Source organism: Cajanus cajan, chromosome 10 (genome assembly GCF_000230855.2).
Source record: "Cajanus cajan strain Asha chromosome 10, NIPB_CcT2T_4, whole genome shotgun sequence".
Lineage (NCBI taxonomy): Eukaryota > Viridiplantae > Streptophyta > Magnoliopsida > Fabales > Fabaceae > Cajanus > Cajanus cajan.
Genome location: NC_138526.1, coordinates 35,717,650 through 35,740,701, shown reverse-complemented (window position 1 = coordinate 35,740,701; position 23,052 = coordinate 35,717,650). Strand labels below are relative to the sequence as shown.

Genomic DNA, 23,052 nt, shown 5'->3' with positions numbered 1-23,052 from the left:
TAATTAGTAAATAAAAGCCTAAAACTCTTGTTAAAGTGGCTGTCAACTCTTGTTTGGGCTGCACCACTTATTGGGCTAGTTATTAGGCAAGTTGTTTTTAGTTAAATAAGGTCCAAAACCTTTGAGATAAATCAGCCATAAGGCATACTAAAGGGTGGACGAATTTAGCATGTGTTTTTAATGTTTTGTCATTAGTGGTCATAATTGTTAGGCTTAGTGGAGTTCAACAATTGCCCACTAAAGTGATTTTTTTTAATGTTTTGTTATTAGTGGTCATAATTGATAGGCTTAGTGGAGTCCATTAATTGCCCACTAATGTAAGTGAAAGGTGTTGGTTGTAAGCTATATAAGCTGCCCATTGAGATGAATAAAAAAAAGACAAGAATTTGAGTTTTAATCAAAAAAACTAAGTGAGAGTGATTCTCCAATTGTTCTTGAGTGATTCAAGAATTTGGGCATATCAAAGGATCATCCACAATTCTTTGTGTGAAGCCTTCCTTGGAAGAGTGATTCTTCCTCCATTCCTTTACCGTTTCCTTCCCTCCATTTCTAGCATCTAATTTCTTTACCTACATTCCAAAAATTAAGTCCAAGATTGAACCCAAAAGTTCCTTCTTCAACCCTTGTGCAATTGGGAATCTTATCCAAGGGCGTCATCGATATGACAAAAATAAAATTGCATTTCCAGAAACTTTGAATTTGATCACCTCCTTACCAGAAAGGATAAAATACACTGAAGTACTCATTAGCTAATAAGAAGCCAAATACATGTTATACGCATGGAAAAACTGCAGAAGTGTCTCCATATTAATTTACTAGACCGATTTACAATGGTCAGTGCTTACCCTTTTAAAGAATAACAAAAAAAAAAAAAAAAAAAACTCTCATGTGTCTCCTTTAAACTGCCATTCACGACGGCACATGGGACAATGCGCTTGTGATGTCTGAGAGTTCACCCATTTGAGGATACAGTGCAAATGAAATGCGTGATTGCATGCACCCCAAACTGCAACAAGTATAAGAATAAGTTATATTCTCATTTCTGGTATAAAGATTTACAGAATCCTGCAATTTGATAAGCAAAATCTTGTTTCCATAACAAAATAACAGAAATGTTAGTGACACACTCTCTTGCTACTAAGGGCATGTTTGGATGCACGTCTGGAATCCACATCCAAGCAAAAATCACATCAATTGATGGAGAAGCCACTATTTGTTGCTTCTGTTAAATGTGGAGAGACAATGATGATCTACATTCTGGATTTGGTTCCAAACACATACTAAGTCAAGAGAGAGACTCATTAATAGGATGTTGAACCACAAAAATTTCTAATAAATTCCAACCAATTAAATAATGACATCTTACTGCTTTCTTAAAAAAAAATCAAAATCCTGTGAGACTCTCCTAGGGCATAAACCAGAAATACTAGCAATAGCAACACACTAACACTCATACAAAATCTCTACCATTGAGTGAAAATTTGTGTGAATCCCATTAACTAACAAGCGAAACTCATGAATATTACCTAATAGTAAAGTGTGTTAGAAAAAGTGTTACAAATACAAAATACATAGGTAGCATTTTTTAAGGTTTAGAACAAGTCACCATATATGTCAGCAATAACAGTATCTTTGCAGCAATTCAACACATTCAAATCAGGGGTACTACAGAACTTCTATATATTATCATTATAAATGTGGAACTGCAAAATGTAATATAGAGGTAATAAGAAAACTTAGGAAAAAAAAAACAAAAAGAGGGGCCAGAGTGATTCAATGTTCTATATGGAGAGATCCCAAAAAGCAATTAAAGGAATCCTTTTTCAGAAACCTTCAAACTTATGAACAAAGCTTGGAAACTTCATTAACACCATGTTGATTGATAGTTGAATAATGCCCATGTTGTGATATTAAGTATTAACTACTAAACTGCTTTCTGAGGCTTCCTTAAGACCCCACAATAACCCAACTGACCACACAAATTCATTTAAATTCATAGAAACAAATAGGAGAACAAACGAAATCACAAACATTTTCACACTGTGCGGTTGAGTTTACACTGCTTCAGTAGCATAGAACTCTTAAAACACAATGACTAATCAAGAAATCTAAGACAAGCTGGTTAAAGTAGTATATAGAATCTGTTTGGATACAAATTTAAAAGAGTTTCTTTATCAAAAATTAAGAGTTTTCTCTGATAGAAAAGTTTACAAAAGTTTTTCTTAACTTGTAACCAAACAGACTCATAATATCGTCAGTGGCTTACTCAGCGGGCAGTCATCCCCAGGAAGCTTACAGTCAGGACAACATCCATCAAAGGCCATCCTACAAATCCCACATGTTTCATCCTGTGCATCCCAAGTCCACGAAGAAACAGCATGCCATCTATATTTAACATAAAGGAAGAAAAATAAAATTAGGATGTAACGTGCTTGACTTAGTGACAAATGAATACATAAAAAAAAGTGAGGAGACTGAAAATTGGCAATACAAATTGGGTTAAATTCTCCATGTACAATAGAAACTTGGAGCAATTGAAAGTGCAATGCAACTCAATTTGACACCAGCAATACAACTTTTGTTAGTCCTTCCATATAACAAACACTTTCTACCAACTTTTGTCAAAATTATTTTCATTCCCTAATTATTTGTCATCTTCTCTAACCTTAATTAAAAAACATGGTAATATAAGCATACGAGAAAGTTTCAGCCTATGAATTATTTGAAACATAAGCTAAGCAAAACAAATCCATCACTGCATAAAAGTTACGTTGAAGTTAAAAAAGAGAACTTACTCTGTTTAGAAGATCAGAGGATATCCAGACAGAGATCTATGTCAAGAAAAAACATCAATTTTCATTTTTTTTAATCTGTTTTCTGCGATGAAAATTTGAAAAAACACACAACACCAAAGCAAAGACACAGACATCTATGAAAAGAGGTAAAAGAGGAAATGAAGAAAAATTTAATTTTGATAAGGATACGCAAGATCTTCACTTTCATCTCCGATTCAGAATAGAAAATGAGGGTAGGGTTTGTGTAAAAGCGAATTGGAGCTGAAGATTTGAAATGGGGAAGGGGGTGAATCTATGAATATGATGCATCTTGGAAACCAATCTGCAAATCAACCAAATTTATATTTTTATAGGGACTAATATGCAATATTTTCATAGGGACTAAGATACAATATTGAAGTATAGCTAATAAATATCAAATTATTGATCATATAAATTGTCCATCTTAAATAACTTTGAATAAATAGTTATTTTAGTCTCTGAATTTGTTAGTTCAGTTCTTAAATCTTAAAAAATGTAAAAATAAAAAAAAAGTCTCTAAAACTCTAATATGTTTCATCAAAGTTTTTAAATTTATTTATTTATTATTATTTTGTTTCTAAATAATATTATCATTTAAGTTATATGTGTTAGATTATTATAAATGAAATTACAATTCCAGAATTTTTTTTCAATTTTCCTTTTATCTAAAGACTAATATGACAATGCTCTTTACTCGTAACTTTTTACAAGATTCATGTTATACAAAACTTTCATTGGAATGTTTTATCAACCCATGTGTATAATTAACTCCATAAGATTTTTTTTTGACACAATTATCATAACTATTTCGAAATTTTAACAACTCTGAATTCAAATATAACTTTATCAACTATACTACCAAATTAATTTAAGAGTAATTTTATAATTAAATGTATGAATCAATATAAGATTATTCTAACATAACTAATTATTTTAAGTATGAATTCTCTAAATATACAAAATTAAATATTCAAAAAGAAAATTTTATTGTTTATATTATTCCTCTTCACTTCAATCCAGTGTTAAATACTTGAGATAAATAAATAAAAATAAAGTTTTAGGAGTAATTGTTAATAAAATTATTTTTATTTAATTTCTTAATTTATTAAATTTAAATAATTCAATCATTAAATTATTTTTTATTGAATAAATTATGCTTATATTTTTATGAAAAATTAAATGTATTTAATATTTTATTAAATAAGTTTTTTTTAAAAGATTCTAGGTTAATCTAAGAAGGATAACAAATATATATTAGACTAGAACTTCATACTAAATTAAATATAGCTATCAAATATATAAATATATGTTATATGTTAGTTGCACACGCTACACTTGGAAAGAGTATTACAAAAAAGGATAGGAGAATAACAAAATTAAGGAAGTCTTGTCAAACATCCTAATATTTTACTAATTAAAATATAATAAATAATAGTTAATTAAATATAAATCAACTCCTTAATGGGTCTATATACAAAGAAATTGAATAAAAAGAACCTAGACTGAAATAAATAGGATGTTCAATTGTTGATTAAGTTAATACTAATTAGTTGAACAAGTGTACATTAATGAAGAGTCTTAGAAGTTATGTAGAAATTATTTAAGACTTAACATTTAGTAGAGACCTAAATCAAGACATATAAGTGATAAATTAATTTGTTGTGAAGTCTTATAATTAATTAATATGTGATTTAGCTAATTAAATCAAATCAAACACTAGATTAATATAAAGAGGTTAACTAATTAAATTAAGCACTTAGTCAAACTAATTAGTATATGTAATATTCTGAAACTTTGATATAATATTATAAATTTTATTATCATTATGTTATTCTTAAAGTGATAGTCAAAATTTTTAGTTATAATATTTCTAAAATAAGTACAGATTAAATATAATGTTTTTATTTGCTTTAAAATTTTTATATTTTTAGTAAACTAAAATGAAAATATATAATATTCAATTACATTATAATTATTTTTTTTAAGAAAAACCCTATTTATAATATTTTTTAGAATAATACTTTAATTATATTATTATTATAAAGTATATATATATATATATATAAATTGTTACATTTTAAGTGTTTAATGAAATTATTTTAATTTTTTATATATCTTTATTGTTAGAAAAAAAAATCTGCAGCAGATTTTATCTACTGCATGTACGAAAGCTTATGCTTTAATTAAGGACCCTTATAAATAGACAAAGGGGGGAGGGGACCAAATGGGGAGAAAAAGAGAGAGGGAGAGAACCTGAAGAAAGAATTGAGAAGGAATAGAAATGAAGAAAGAATTGAGAAGGAAGAGAAAGAAAGAGTAAGAAGAAGGAAAGTGAGAAAAAATTCTTGTAACCAATTTTAGATTATCTTTAAAGCAATTCTACTTTTCTATTAAGATAAGAGGGGAGACTTTTATCTATTTAAATTTTATATGCTATTATGTTTATTTATTTTATGTTATATTTATGTGTATTTACTTAGTGAGGTGTTCCTAACTTTCTTTACTTGCTTAAATATCTATGATACTTTTTACTCTAAATAATTAATAAGATGTTGTTAGTTTATGTTATTTAATTATTTTATGATGATTATCATTGTCATTTACTTTATTAATATTCTTTAATACATTTCATTTATGTAAACTATATTATATTAAATTTTAAATAATTAAAAATACTCAAACTTATTTAGCTTAATTATTTTTTATATTAATATTAACTATAATATAGTTTTGTCAAAATATCCTAAGCTCATCTTGTTGTTATTTCTTCATACATTATAAAGATAAATGTTATTCTATGGCCATAAGAAATAAAGTTTGAATTAATTTGTAGTTGGAGGTTTAACCTTGGAAATTTAAATGAGTAAGGACTTAAGGTGAAATATCCTTATGTTGGTTGATATTATTATGCTCATTTATCCTGACTAGTCACTACTAAAATAATTCAAATTTTATTATAACAATGAAAATCTAAAATATATACCTGTATATATAATTATATATTTAATTTTAATTATAAATAATTATGTACATTCTATTGAATTATTTGTATTTATTTGATAATTATTCTCACTCCTTACTTTTCTTTGTTTAAAATTAAATATATTACAAAATAGATGGATCTACCCGCATTCCCAGGTCCCTTTACAATTGTTATTTCTACAGTCTTCCCTAGGGAAAATTGGAGTGTGGATGTCGTTTCCAACTCAGTCACATTTCAAGGCATAGGATTGTCTTCATTTATTTTCTTTCCCAACCAAGAAATCTCCACTATTATAGATGGACCTATTATAGTAACTTTCTTTTTACCACTCGTCAATCATGCTAATCTAATTGTAAATTTATTTTCACCACCAATGTAAATATTATAGTAAATGTAGAAAATGTATAGTATGTAAACAGGTATGCATTATAAATATTTTTATAATGGTATGTAATGTAAAAATGAGCTAACTATATGTATATAAGTTCACAAAATCTTCTTTGTCTTTATGTAAAATATTATTAGTGATATAGTTGTGTTAAAAATGTATAAGAAGTATATATTTAATATTATGCTTGATATTATATAAATTGGGTGTTATAGTATAAATAAAGATTAACATAATTATGAAAAGAAACTTGGACTATTTCTAATTTGATTTGTTTAGTAGCCTAAAAACAATTGTCAAAGTTAGAGTAGAAAGTCAACCTTAAAACAAGAGATTTAGTCAACTCATTAATGACATATTAGTAAATTTAAAGAACTTTATTAAGTAAGCTTAAAAGTAGATTAAGAGTACCTAGGATGTGATTAATATTTATGAAGCTTAATTAATATTTAAATTAAGTTAATTAAAGATTTAATTAAAATAATCATAGATTTGACTCATTAAAGATTAATTTTAAAGTTAAGTTTAACTAGAATTAGTGCCTAAACTAAACTAAACCTAACCTTAATTAATAAGAAATCTAATTAAGTGTGTTGCCCTATGTATAAAAAGAAAATGAAGCTTATCCACCCTAAGCCACCACCCCAAGATAGAGAAACTCTCATTTCCTCATCTCCCTCAAAATCCTCAAACTTCTCTCTAAATATTAAACCACCTAGAGGCCTCCATTATTGTTCTATCTCAAATATGTTGGTGAGGAGCTTGAGGGCTCCAAGTGGATACAACTTTTGTAGTATTTTTGGAAAACTTTGATCCTTTCTCTAAGAGGTATGAAAGAATTCTCTTTTATCTCTTATTTGTCTTAAGTGATTAAGAAGTTATTCTCATTGTATTGTTAGTGTAATATAATTTTCATGGCTTCTTCTCGATGAAGTGAGACCAAATACATATGTAATCATGCATCTAGAATCATTAAAAAAATTCAAAAATGTTTGAGCATGCTTACTATTTTTAATGGGTATATTTATCTTTTTTTCTTGAATTTTTCCTAGTGTTATTTTTATTTGATTAAACTACTTAAATAAGATATTAGTGAAAATTATATCAATAAAAAAAAATTACATGTTATTGATGATGTCTCATAATAAATATATATATATATATATATATATATATATATATATTTATGAATTTGTAAGTCTTGGAAGTATTTAATTTTGATTTTTTATTGGAGTTTTAGAAATCCGTCCTGTTATGTTTTTATTAGATGAAAATTAGTTTGAGTAAGATAGATTCTAGGAAAAATATATGATGTGTGGAAACGTATATTTGTAATCCCTAACAATTTTCTTAGAATATTATAAATTTATTTGGTATTAATTTATAAATTTATGATGTAAGCCCTGTTTTCTATCAACTATGATAAATAATTTTAAAAATGATATTTGTTATTTTTCATAAATTGTGAGAAAATTATGTGTACAAAATAATGTTAGATATGATGTTTGTAAAAAATTAAAGAAGGTTTATTATTTTAAAAAAATTATCAATCCTTGTTTTACAAATATAATCCAACAAAGATATTTAATTCAAAAAATAATACTTAAGAGTTGAATTTTGGATATCTGAATTTATATGATGTAATATATGTTATTTGAAGTATCCATAAAATGTTTTATGCATGTAATTTGCTATATGTAAACTTATAAAATTTGATTAAATTAATTACCTTTAGACTATTATTTGGAGCATGTGTTTATCATACCCTACATACAGACCTATAAATATTATTATGAATTGTTAAATTTTTGTTATTTAATTTTATTTAATTAATAAGTTTGAACCTTGACTAATTTGTTGTTAATTAAATTAGAGATTGGGACAAATGTGATCCTTAGACAATTTGTGTGCTGAAAACTCAAAAGTGTGTGAATGAGTAATGAAAAAAAATTGGATTTAGGATTTCATTAGATGCTTATATGTTAAAGTAACTAACGGAACTATGATATAAAACTAATAACTTTAGAGAAATTTAATGAAAAAATTGTTAGCTAAAGTTAAAGAAATTATAAGTTGAAAGAATTTGGGATTAGGACTTCAAAATTATTTTTTACGGGATAAATTACGCTTATGTTTTTATAAAAATTGAATGTATATAATATTTTATTAATTAAGTTTACAAAAAGATACTAACTTAATCTAAGAAGAAATTGTGTGCATAGATTTACCTATTAAATATATAAATATATGTTATATGTTAATCGCACACATTACACTTGGAAAGAGTAATACAAAAGGGGGAAAAGAATAACAAAATTAAGGAAGTGTTAATTCTCTATCATTACCTCGTTGAATTACAAAACATAATATATAAGCTTGTAATTGCATTCTAAAGATTTCCTACATTTACAAGTTTGTAGTCACAAACAACACACGATTACACCTACACAATATTCATTGGCTTACACAATAATTATCCAAATAGGTTGGTTTTCTTAAACTATAATTGGGCTTTTCAATTACCTTTTGTTGATTAATATTATTGAATTGGGCTTCCTTTTGTATATTGTGTTGGTTGTCATAGTTATCAACTTCTCCCTCCCTTGCCAGAACAACCTAAACACATTCAAGAATCTGAAAAAGCTTATAGAAGTGCCTAAAAAGCTTGGTGTATTTCTTATCAGTCATAGATAGTTGCTTGTAAGATCAAAGTGTTGGGAGAAATTTCAACATGTAATTACCTTTTGTCAATAATAGCCTTCATAGATTCTTTTGCCTTGATGACTTTCTATTTTAGCAAAGCCAAAATCTCAATTCTCACTACAACATCTTTCACATTTAACAACATTTAAAAAATGTTACCAAATTAAGAAAAATGTTACCAATCATAATTAGCAACACTTTTACAAATGTAGTATAAAGCTCATGTTGCTAAAAGGTTTTAGCAACATTTTAACATACCAATTGTAACATTTTATAAATGTTACAAATTGACATCTTTTGTAACATTTTAGCATATCACTTGTAACATTTTATAAATGTTGCTAATTGACACCTTTTGCCACATTTATCAAATGTTACAAATTTATTTTAAACATCTAAATTATAATAACTTTGAATCCATTGTTTCCTTATTAACTTCAAATAATGAATTGAAAACTTACTATATTATAACACTTGAAAGCATGAAGTTATGCATTTAATGAATTAAAATAAATATAAACTTCTTATTTAAATCCTTTTTGTCCATCATGGTATCATTCAAAAGGCAACACTAATTTGTTCTTTGTCAAAGATAAAACCAAAATCATCAAAGTTATTACATTTTTCTGTGAATTCTCATTTTGAGTTATATAACTTCCATATCAAATAGTAAGATGTCTTCAATATACACAATCTAAATTGCCACAACCACCACCACCACCATATTCACTCTAAAACCTGCAACATAAACAAAATAAAGGTATAAAAAATTAAGAACAAGTATAAAAAAATGGCTATTAAATATTGTCCTAAACTCTTAACTCATTCCTTAGAAATTAGAATTGGTAAATAAAGTTAATATTCTGCATTTGCTATGACTTGTTCATAGAAAAATAAGGCTTAGACTTACCTCATTAGTCATGGACTTCCATGTTTTAACAGCCATTTTATTAACCTATATTTTTCAAAATAAATATTAATTGGTTTACAGCTAAATAAAATTAAAAGTAATTATATCAATTTAATAACTTTCACTTACCCTTTCAACATTTTCTTAATCAAGATTTTCTTCATTGTAAAGGTTTTTAAATTTTTTCCTGTAATAAAACTTATTACTAAATAAAACAATAAAAAAAAATAGAAAAATACTTTAGAGAAAGAAGATTACGAGAAAAAGGGAAAAGACATATTGAGCAGACACTCAAGCATATTAAGATCTTTTTCAACGACAGTTTTTTAGCCTTTTCTTCATTTGATGTGTTGTATAAAAATAACAACATATGAACCCTAAACCCTAAACCCTAAACCCTAAACCCTAAACCCTAAACCCTAAACCATAAACCATAAACCATAAACCATAAACCCTAAACCCTAAACCATAAACCCTAAACCCTAAACCCTAAACCCTAAACCCTAAACCCTAAACCCTAAACCATAATATATAAAAAAATCAGACAAAAAAAATATAAATAAAAAATTTAAAGACTTAAGCAAGTGAGGTGAATTCACCTTTTGACTAACTTCTCAACTTCAGCTAGATTTTCCACAATTTGAATGAATTTCTAAATTAAGCAAGATAAGAAAAAAGTAAAATAAATCAATTTTATATTTTGTGACTAAAGAATAAATAATTTACTTTGTAATCAAGGAGAAAATGAAGAACAATAACTGCAAGCCTTTAAATAAGTGAAATAAATGCATAAATAAAATAAAATTATAAAAGATAATTCATTGTTCAACTCATCTAATGAATAAGAAAAACATAAATCATATTTCACTAATTTTTTATCAGCAAATAAAGGTATATTAAAAGAGGTACAAGGATATCTTAACACATATATAGATAGTTTTATCAAATTACCGAGTGACCCTTGTTTACATTCTTTTATAATTTTCACAACCTAGGATAAAATGAACCTCCTGTCATCAAATGAACCTCCTGTCAAACTTGCTGCATACTACACCCAACAAAACATCATTAAAATAAACACAAGCTAGCTAGGAAGTTCATCTAGCTTAAACTAGGATACAAGGCATACTTCAGAAGGCACACACAATCGCTCAAGAAGCTTATCAAGCTCCTCAATGAGAGATTTGTTATTTACCGATTGCATTTCCAGGTTATTATTGCGAGTTTCTATCTGAACATAAGAAAAGTTGATGAGACAAAATAAAGTAAGAGATCGTTGTTTTAAGAACTCCTACATCTGAAATTATATCACCTAGTTAATCTAGAAAAGTAAACAAAATTGAAATCTCATACAACAGAAAGCAACCTCCATGGCACCACAAAAATGGTCACTTTGTAGAAATAGTTGTGACCATAACCCAGCTTTTTAAAGGTAAAATCCTTATTTAGATTAATATCATTTTAAACTCAAGGAAGCTATTTGGAATGAACAACTCGGAAGATATTTGGCATGAACTAACTGTCCCAAAAGTTTAAGCTACTAGATGAAGGAAAACACTTTATTAGAAGAATGGGATGACAAGGATAGAACACTAGAGCATTTGGTCTCAAGCGACCTTGATACCATGTCATGAATCAAACATCCCAAAAACATAAGCTATAAGGTGAAAGCACATAAATGACATTATAGTATATCTCCAATAATTTTAAAAGGGAAAAGAAACCTGTTTTAGATATGTATTATTTTTAGAGAAAATATGAAATCTTATGAAAGAGAAGACAGTAAGTATAATGGGAGGAGGATAAACTATACTCCGTGACTAATTAAGAGATAGGGCAGGGGAGGGCAAGAGAGAACATGAAGTTTAGTAGTACAATAAAGCTCTTCCATCCCTTTCTCCATCGAAACCCCTGATGGAGGCCATAGGACAAACCAAAGAGATTCCATATATACACTTGTATTTACATAACAGATCAAGAGGTAGCTAATATCTTTAAAGCACAATAATTTCTCATCCATCAATGTGGGACTAAACACATCTCTCGAGGTTGCAATTAAGGCAACTTGGAGAGGTTGCAATTGAGGCAAACCAAGGGTAACCACAACTTCCAACAAAAGGTCAGCTTGGAGAACAGAAATACCTCATCCATCAAAAGTTCACTTTCTAAAATAGAATGCACATTTGCTGCTTCTAGATCCTGGAGCTCTCTCTTCAACCTTTCAGAAAATTCCTCTGCTTCACCAATACTCATGACATAACATAACTGACGATCCAAAAAAACAAAAAACCATTTATTTGTTCAAGACATAGTGAAGTAAGATATGATTAAGCAGAAGTGAATTATACATGTATCTAACCAACATAATTGTTTTCATTTGAGCTTTGAAAATATGTTACAATCATTATGTACAATACTTTCTAATAATTTATGCATTCCCTGTATCAATGTGTATCATAAAATGTGGCCAGCAATGTTGAGGAGAGACTCTGTTTGACCCTATGATTTAAAGAACTCAATCCCGCAATTTACCAAAACATAGGTCATTACTTCAAGTACATTCTGACTCATCATAAATATATAACCTCAGCACCATTTAAAATAAAGAATAGCAACTACGTTCCCAAAAAGAGCCTCCATGTCCTCTTCCTCTGCCTGTGAGACCAGTTCCTTTTCAACATTGACTTTCAATTTTGTCTCTGTCATCAATATTGCGCATTGTCCATTGAGGAGGAGCCACACTCTGGCTTCTAAGGTTATCAAATCCCTGGAAGATACACATGCATCAGCCTAACAAGCAAATGACTGAGAAGACAAAAAAAAAACAAAAACAAAAACAAAAAACTCAAAAGCAAGGAATGGTTGGTTGCTTTTCATATTGCTAATGTGCTAGAAACTAAGGGTGTGTTTGTATTATTGTCACGTTCCATTCAACGCCAAAGCATTGTGAGAGAGAAGTTTTGTTCAACGTGTTTTGAAATTCGGGAATCGAATAAAACAAACATGCACTAAGAACAACATATCTAGAACCAAAACATAGAGATCTCTTCCATAATGGAACTTTACCAGAGTAAATGTACATCCACTGGGATCATTTGTTACAACTTCCACTTTTGAGAGATGCTCTAGCTTGTATAGTTTTGCAGGCCGCAAGCACAAAAGTTTAACAAAGTTGGAAACACTAAACAGGAGGGAGAAGAAATTCCATAAAAAAAAAAACACGTGGCAATAAACAAAAGCTAAAGAGGAATCTTTAACTACTCAGTGCATTTAATTTGTAAGGGGAGTGGGGGATCATGAGCTGAAACCCAAACCCAAACCCAAACATATCCCGAATAAATGAAAAAAAGACAAATTACTTCAAGAACTCCTCCAGTAGAATACTTCAAAACTCGAAGAAAATCCATTGTCTGCTGATCCTTCGATTTCGTTGCAGGAAACACCACTTCGTCACCAACAACTACACAAATGTAGAGTTTAAAAACCATTAAAACAGCAACACAAGCTGAAGAAACCACACGCAATCACTCTCACCTCAAGATCAATAGACGATCCAATCCAACTAGCTATAAAGCATGTATCACAAAAAAGCACACCAAACGAAGCAAGCATTACTGCATAAGCCACAACTAAACCTAACACGACATTCGAGCGGAAGCTTCAAAGTTTTGTAACAAAAAAAACAATGTTCACATCAGAGTAGTTAATTCAATTTCATCCAAAATACCTGTAGAGGCATCCAAACGCTAAATTATCGCGATTGTTGGACGTTGGCCTTCGAATTCGTCCAAACTTAAATGCGTGACTTCCTCGTTCTGAAATCGTCGAATCTGCCTCTCTTTATTGATGATATATCCAAGCTCAATCGAATTTAATTCGAGAAGAAGAATTTTGAAAAAAGTTTGAGAGAAAGAGAACCGTGAGTGCCCTAAGAATAAGAACAAGTTTTTTATTTTTATTCTTTTAAAAATAACAAAAATATATTTTTTAATTAAGGTGGCCACATGTGACATACAGGTATTTAAAGGTTTCGATAGTTTTAAAACGCCAAAAATGTAACTTTTTTCTAGCAGTTAAAATAAACCAAAATTATAATATTTTGTGGTTCGAGAAACCGTAAAAAAAAATCCCTACTACTTACCTACTTTTTGTAGTGTAAAGACTATAATTCAAATTAATTACCTACCTTTTTGTAGTGGAAAGAGTATGATTCAAATTACTTAGTAACATTTATTGTTAAAAATGTTAGAAAAATATATAGTTAAGAAAAATTAGTAACATTTTGTTACATGTTGGCACATAAATGTTGCTAAATGTGGTATATGTAGTAGTGTCTATATATAAAAAAGGGATTGGATCTAATGCTGCAATCAAGACCCACAAATACAAGTTGGAATTGATGGAGGAAGACAACTATAGACAACCTAAAAAGGGGTAAAGTTAGTGACAGAGTAAGATTAAAGGTTGTTACTCCATTTAGTCCAAAGGAAAAATGTTCCCCATGAAGAAGGAATAACACGAACCAAAAATTCTTAAATATTGCTTCAAATTAAGTGTGGTTGACCATCTTTGTTTGATTGCCTTGAGGATAGAAAAATGTTCATTTGCGATTAATTGAGTACCACTTAGATTGAAAAGTTCCCTCTAAAATTGACTCATAAAGATTTGATCACATTTGGAAACTATATGGAAAAAGGCATATCATGTATTTAACATATCATGTGGTTAAAACACTCAATTAACTACTAAGAAGATAAAACTGAAGACCAAAAACATTAAAAAGACAATCAATAACCAGTGGGATAACAATATGTCATTCATAGTTACATTTAATATCTTTAGTAATATTTATTTACTTTTGTTTATTAAAATGTTACTATAGAATAAGTTAATAGATTATTGCATGATTGTGGTATTGAGGCACAATATACATTACTTGGCACGCCTTAACAAAATGGGGTTATAGAAAGGTGAAATCGCACACTCATGCACATGGTAAGATGTATGCTTAGCCATCCAACTTATCCTTAGGGAGATGCCTTAAAAATAACTACATACATCTTAAACTATGTTCCTAGAGTAAATTTTTTTGCTAAAACTCCTTATAAGTGATGTTGAGTAAAAGGACAAGCTTGAAGCATTTTCTTGTTTAGTGTTATAAAGCATAAGTGAGATCTTATAATCCACAACTAAAAAAGCTTAATCTCAAAACATTTAGTGGTTTCTTCATAGGGTATTGCATTTGCTTAAGAGAATCTCCATTTTATTATCTTACACACTACAAGAATGAGTGAATATGATATAATAATATTCTTTGAGAATGAAATAGAGCACGATGAGAACTTTAGGCCACAAATCATTTAATTTATAGATGAAAGTGTTGTTATTTTTATACTTCTTGTTCCTTTGTTAGAGGCACATGTGCCTAATTTTTTCTCATAATGAAGTTATTGATCCTATCAATGACGTTGAAATCCCTCAACAACAAGTTGTTGATAATGAGCAAATTCAAGTTGAAGACTTGTTTTCACCTAGAAGGTTAGGAGGCTTCCTAAGCCCACCAAACTCACTAAATTTAGAGATTATTTGATTTATCTCCTAGAGCATAATTTTCTTCTACTAGAGACTATGATCCTAATTATTTTCAAGAGGCTATTTCTAGTTCTTTTAGTTCTAAGTAGTTGATGGCCATTGAGGATGAGTTAGATTTTATGGAAATGAATGGTGTTTGGAAGTTGGTGGAATTACTTGTAGGTTGTAAAACTATAGGATGTAAATGGGTCTTAAAGACTAAAAGAGATGCAAAAGGTAAAATAGAGAGATATAAAGCTAGACTCGTTGCTAGGGGATATAACTATAGAGAAGGCATTGAATGTAATGAGACTTTTTCTCCAAACTCTAATAAAAACTCATTTCATGTTGTGATGACTTTGGTGGCTCATTTTGATTTAGAGTTTCACCAAATGGATGTTAAAAAAACTTTCTTGAATGGTGATTTATATGAGGATGTGTACATGGATATTCAACCTAGTGGTTTTGAAATGGAAGGTAAAAGCACTTAGTGTGTAAATTTGAGAAAATCCATTTATTAGTTGAAGCTAGCTTCCAAGTAGTGGTACTTGAAATTTGATGAGATCATTTGTTCTCTTGGTTTTAAAGAAAATGCAGTTAGTTAGTGTATTTATATGAAGCATGGTGGGAGTAAGTTTGTCATTCTTGTCTTGTATGTCGATCATATCCTTTTGGCTTGTAATAATATGGATTCTCTACTTGAGATGAAGCAAATGTTGACATATAATTTTTATCTTGGTGATGCTTCCTTTGTTTTGGGGATTCAAATTCATCGTGATAGATCTCATGGTGTTCTTGCATTGTCTCAAAATAATTATGTTAAAAGGGTTTTGAGTAGGTTTAATATGAAATTGAGTAACCCTTATGTTGCGCCCATTTAAAAAGGGTGAGAGACTCTCCATTATCCAGTGTCCTCAAAATGATAAAGAAAAGATAGAAATGGAAAAAGTCTCATATGTTTATGTTTTAGGTAGTCTTATGTATGCCACAATTTGTATACATCCTAATATTGCCTTTGTAATAAGTATACTTGGGTGGTACATAAGTAAACTTGGTATGAGTCATTGACAGCTAAAGAATTTATAATGTATCTACAAGATACCAAAGAGCATTTGCTCACTTACAAGAAGTCTAATCACCTTGAGGTGATGGAATATTCTAATTATGGTGGTTGTCTAAATGACCATAAATCCACACCAGGATGTGTTTTATGTTGGTTGGAGGAGTTGTTTCATAGAGATGTTCCAAATAGACACTTACGTACAACTATCTCAACTATGAAAGCAGTTATGTGGTTTATTGCCACTCGTCAGACCTTAAGGTTGAGAAACTTTATTTTTGAGTTTCACCTTGTGGAGAGTATCTCTAGGCCTCCTTTAACTATATACTATGATAACTTTGTTTTCATATGCTTCTCTTAGAACAATAAGAGTTCTAAATATTTAAAACATTTTGACACCATGTATATGTTTGTTAGAGGGGAGGTTCAAGAGTTTCAAACTTGTATTAAGTATATACTTATAGAGCTTATGGAGACAGATCCTCTAACCAAAGGCTTATTTATTAAATGTTTTGTAGATCATGTAACCCATATGAGTATTGTGAGATCTTTTGATGCCTTAAGTTAGTGGGAGCCTTTATTATAAATTTATAGCAACACTATATCCATTTATTATGTCATAATACTTTTATGAATAAATTGTTGCTACTATTTTTTATATTATTTCCATATAATATTGTTGTTTTTATGCAATTTTATTGATTTATATTATGACTTATTTTTTTAGAGACATTTTGGGCATGGTCTCATTGTGTAATGATAAGATATTTTGTTGGAATTTATTGGGCATTTGGGCGGATGCTGATGTCATTTTTCTTTTATTGAATTACATGATTGATTACATTTTATTATGTCTTTCATATTTCATATCTTACATTAGGTCACTTTGGTAGAAATTTCTAGTGTATATGATGTCAATACTCCTATCGGGTACGATTTTCTAATCACCAAGACTTTTATCTCATTTTGGACTAGTTGCTGATATTTACTCAGTTTTGAAATCTTATTGTGGCCACATTTTGTGAAATAAATTTGGAGTATTGTTTTCTTATTATCAATATGTAACAATAACTTATATTGTCCAAGTGAGAGATTGTTAGATTATTTGGACAATTATAGTTAATATTGTTATTTTTCTTTAAAACTCATATTAATTAGATGTTAAAATATTAGAGTATGTTGTTATTATTAGTCCCAATTTTGTGATCATTATATTAATATTTATTGTGATTAATATTAACATTATTATTATTATTATAAATATTGATTGATAATGTGTTGATGTGATAGGTCTTGTGTAGAGTTACTATGATGGGTAAGTGAACCCATATTGATTTGATAGGGAGAGACCCTTATTTCTAACTACTATGTAGTGTAGTTGTTCGATTGAAACTTCATAGAGTAAAAAGCACATAGTGGAATAAAAATAGTTTCTCTCTCCTTTAGTCTCCCACATTCATCACAAGAACTGAATGGATCAAATGTCTTCTTTCTATCCAAGTATTTTTTACTTTATTATTTGTTGTTTTATACATGTTACAATTAGGGATTAAAATACATATGAATGTATGAATTTTTTTAATGTCAATGTAATTTTGTTTTCTACATTCCTTTACATAATAGATTATATATAACATCTCATGTTTGTTTGCATGCTACCTAAGAAGAACAAGAACAAAAAGATAGTCAATCTAATAACCAATGTATGAAAAACAAGAGAGAACAACCTGTAGAACAACAACAACATGAGAGTTCTATATTCCATGGGGTGGGAGAAACAACCAAAGATGGGGATTTATATGAAGAATGGATGGTTGTTAAGAGAAATAGAAGGATGGGTAAGTCAATAGGAATGAATGACACCATTCAATATCCAAAAAATAATTTTGTGTTCATAAAAGAGATAGTAAGGACAAAAAAGGATGATAATTCACATAACTTGCATGGAAAACAGGCTGTACATGAAGACAAGCTACCTAACTTTAATGTTCATTTCATTTATCAAGACATATATCATGATAAGAAAGGTCAACATAACAAACCCAGAGAGAAGAAGAATAAGAGATTTCATACTAAAATGAAAGGACCTTTACAAACTAATATCCATAACATTGTGACATTGAAATTAATGAAAGGAAGGGCCCCATGTTAAGCATCGAAATTGATTATAGAAGAAAAATTGATTCCTAATCAATTGGAACAGGTAGAAGAATCAAGGAAGATGCAAACACATGGAATTGAGTCATTCTTCCCATCTAAATTACGAAGACAGGAAGGATTATCTATTATAATGAAGGGAACCTCCTGAGCCCTTGGTGGGAACATCTCCAAATTGAGAAAACCAACATAGAGAGATGGAAGATCTTGGGGTGTAGGGAATGAATGTTGGAGCGATAGATGATAAAAAGGAAATGATGGTCAAAACACCACCAAGAAATATAGACACTTGAATCTTGAGATCCCCTTAATCTACAAAACTTTATTGGAATCATGATTATGTTCAAATAATGTGATATTATCTCTTGAAATGTTAGGAGCATCGCTAGCAAGTGTAACTAGGCCCATATCAAAGAGACTATTCACCATTTGAAACATGGTTAAGTGTTTTTGTTTGAAGTACATACATAGTTTTTGACTACCCCTAGTTTCTTTTCTTGTTTGGGTTTCTTTGTGGTTAGGATACAAGAAGCATGGGGTCATGTAGAGGGGTGTAGGCCCTTAAAATTTATTCATCAACTCTTTTTTTTCTTATGAATGACTAACATCCCTAAGCCATTTCGGTAAACATTTCTTATGGCAAGAAGAATTGGATATGCACAAGTGTTTTTGGGGATCCTATTCCAACTAAAAGACAAAAAGTATGGGACCATCTAACTAGATTCCATGCAAGCCTTAGTTTCCTTTGGGCCTTAATATGAGATTTTAACAATACTTTCATCTTTTTTAATCAACTAGGGGAATGTTTTCTCACAACTGGGCAACAATTTTCACACAACACCTTTCAAATAATAATCTTATTACATTTGACCAAGTGGGTGGAAAATTCACTTGGCATCGCCACAGACAGGGTTGTGACCATATTCATAAGTAGTTAGATCAGGGATTGATAATGTTAATTATACTAATAATTATTAGTCATTTTACATTAGCATTATCGACTTTCCTTTAGCTTTTAATTGGTTTAATCTTCCTTTTAATGATTTTTATAATTATCTAGAATATAGTTACCATTACTTAATTATATCACTAATCTCCATTTTTTGGTTAACATTTGATTCGGAAGTGGATTTGGAGCAAACCAAGCAAGAGAGGACACATGAAAGTGAAAAGGGGAGAATGTTTAAGACCATCTTGAAGATTTTACAACATCGAGAGTCATTGTACTCACACTTGATGTAGTGTTCGTAGAGAGACATTGTCTCGCTCATGTTGGACACACCATTACCCATGCCATGCATGATCTTAATAGAGAGGATCCTTTTCTTGCTCATGTGTTTGTGCCTAACGTGGGTTAGCTTGCATCAGGCACTAGTTTAATTACATTACAATTTTGGTTAATTTTATCCCTTTCTCTTCAAAGGCTTGGAGATGACATTTCATCTAGGATGAGTTTGGGGTCTTTCAACTAGTTCTAGGGCTTCCTTCACCAACTTGAAGTTTCTCCTTGGCTTTCCATATTTCATGAATCCCATTGTTTTCTTTGTGCTCTTTGTAACCAACCAAAGTTTCATGTAACTTTTATTAATTATATGTGTGTGTGTACATACATATGTATGTCTTCTCATTTTAATGTGAGTATATTTTATTTCTAATCTTAATGCTTGTTGTTGAATGGTCCACTGTGACTTGATATTTGATTCATTTGGTACTAAAAAATATCTTTTTGGTATTAATTCAAGTTAATTTTTTAAGTATTCAACGAATCTGATGAGAAAAATATTTTTCAGTACCTAATGAATCAAATTAAAAAAAATATAGTTGTAAGCGAAACCCATTCATGAGTTGGATTTTTTAATGATAGGTATGGACTCTTTAGGAATTGAAGTTGTTTGGTTTTTTGAGTTGAAACTATGCTTAAAAGTTATTTTGTGAATAATTCTCTTACTAGATTTGAGTTGTTGTGGTCATTATAGTTTTCCTTAATATAAGTTTTTATTCATGGTGGTCAAACATTGATGTGACTTTATTCTACAGATGATTACGCATTGGACTTTTGTTTTTCATATGTCTTTTAGGTGGTTAAGCATTGTGATGGAGGACCATCTTTGAAGAACCATGTGGGCCCCATCATAAGGTTCATGGCTAGGAGAGTAGAAGAGGAGGAGGGAGCTCACCCACCAAAGAATACCCTCCTCATGGTCATAGAGTACTAATTACTCTCCTAAGTCTCATTAGTATATGGTTTATTTTTTTACCCTTGTATTTTGGGGTATTTTAGTCATATAATTTATTTTTATTTGTATTTCCTATTTTACCCTTGTATTATGGGGTGCCTTAGATTATAGGGTTTTATTTTTTTGGACTAGGGTATTTATTTAGGGCCTAGACATATTTTTTGGTGAACATTGATCTATTTTTGGATTTGGAAAGGCTTAGGCCCAAGTGGAGGGCACCTAGGTTGCATGGTCTTATCATGCACCTAGTTGTAGCTTAGCCAAACCCAAAGATTTCATCATTGGCCACCAAGTAGCATCTAAGGTTAATTTGGGTTTCATTTGAAGTGCATTTGACATGCAAATTTCGGTCATACACTCCCAAATGCAACCCTAGATGCTCCCTCCTCTATAAATACCCTAAACCATGCACCTTGTAAATACTTTGGAATATGTGAATTTGAGTGAGCATTTTTTTGCCTCAAATCCTCTCCTTAATAACCTAGGTCACCATGGCCTAGACCTTCCCTCTCCTCCCTTGAGTGAGTTTAGGGTTTATTGAGTGGCCTTCATCCCTACTTGGTGAAGTGAGCCAACTTAGAACCACCTAGACACATTTCCCTTCCACTTCCTCCTATTTGCCCACCATAAACACCTAACGCCCATCATCCTTAATTCTCCACCCTTGAAGGAACATCCACCATTGAGGTCATCACCTTGGCCTTAGAAAGGACCCTCTCTCCCACCTTGGACGTCTTGGTCTCTCCCATGGTGGAAAGAGTCCATCATTTGGTATCAAGAACTTAGGTTTTCTTCAAGGGTAACTAGCTTCCTCTTCATTTCTTTGAGTCTTTATCTCTTTTGAGTCATCATTTGCGTCTTCTTGAGTCTCATTTTCATCCATGAAAACCTTATTAAAAATGTCTTCTTATGTTGCTCCATGGTTCATTACTTGTTCATGAGCCTCCTTTTGTGCTTTAGGGTTTTTCTTGAGTTTTAGGTTCTTGTGTGCCATTTTTGTTTTTGCTCTTGAGTGCTAGAAAAATATATTATTAACATCAAGAACATCTTTTGCATCTCTTTTTGATCTTTTTACCTTTTAAGTTTTTTCAAAAGTGTGTTTCTCTCACCCACCTCAAAAAGACAAAAAAACTATATGTATGATGCACCAACTTGATGTATGAGAAAATGGAAATATGAATGTATGTGTTTTTTCCATGAGGTGGCCGAAATTTCCTGCACCATTTTAGAGGTCATTCATGCATGTTGATTAGTCCTTGGTATGCTCCAAATTTGTGTTGAAATCTATGTGTTATTTGCTTCCTACACATACATGATTGGCCACCTTTTCATGAACATCATTACATGATTATTCCTTTGTCCTTTGTGCACATGTGTGAGTGAGTGCTGGAATCTTTAAAAAAAATCTGCACCAAAAAGAAAATAGTACAAGACACACTCCACTCACAAAATGCTTCTATACCCACTCATGTGTTGCCACTTGTCTCTCTATTTTTGACTCCTTATATGTGCTGAATTTTTAATCACCCACAAGTGTAAAAACCAAGAAACATTTAAAAAGAAAATAGAAACAAAAATCTGGACAAAAATATTAAAAAAAAAAGGTGACCAAAAAGGCCAAAAGGAAACAAAAGAAAACAAAAGGATTTGTTGCTAAACTTGTGGACATTTGACCTAATTACCCTTGCACATTGGAGTTGGACTTGGACTGAATTTTTGGACCTTATTGGACCCTTTTGAGACACAAAACCGTGGCTGGACTTTACCAAAAAGGACTTAAAATTTTACAAGTGCTAAACCATTAAGTTTCAATTCCATTCTAGTGCCATTCTAGAACTTTTCCTTTGTGTGCTACCCTTTTTTATTGTGTCTTAATTTTTTCTTGTCTTCTTTGAAAACTCTTAAGTTTGTCTCATTAATCTCTCTTTGATTTTAGCTTTTTAATTGAGCATTTTCAGTTTTTATTCCTTTGGCCTCCTTCTTGTTCTTGGTTGGTTTGTTATCTTTGGATGTAGGTGAAGTACTACCTCCAAGAAACCCTTAGCAAAATTTCTTTGGGGGATTGAGTGGAGATTAAATCCGTGGGAACCAAAGTGCTTTGGAGAAGGATACCATATCTCAAAGAGTGCAAACACCAAAGGAGAGGACTAACCTAGTTTGTTCCTTGTGAAGGGGAGCCAAATTGGAAGAGTTGAAGACTTTTAATTTTCTTTCTTTCTTACTTGTT

The 23,052-nt window shown here is 30.2% G+C and overlaps 1 protein-coding gene across 1 annotated transcript; it reads right to left on the bottom strand.

Moving 5' to 3' along the window:
* Positions 1–750: 750 nt before the first annotated feature.
* LOC145952463 (anaphase-promoting complex subunit 11) lies at positions 751–3,010 on the bottom strand (the record flags this gene model as incomplete). Its single annotated transcript, XM_083064829.1, has 3 exons — positions 751–1,006; positions 2,267–2,385; positions 2,985–3,010. Coding segments are annotated over 3 exons (267 nt in total), but the record flags the coding sequence as incomplete, so codon positions are not given.
* Between the last annotated feature and the right edge of the window lie 20,042 nt (positions 3,011–23,052).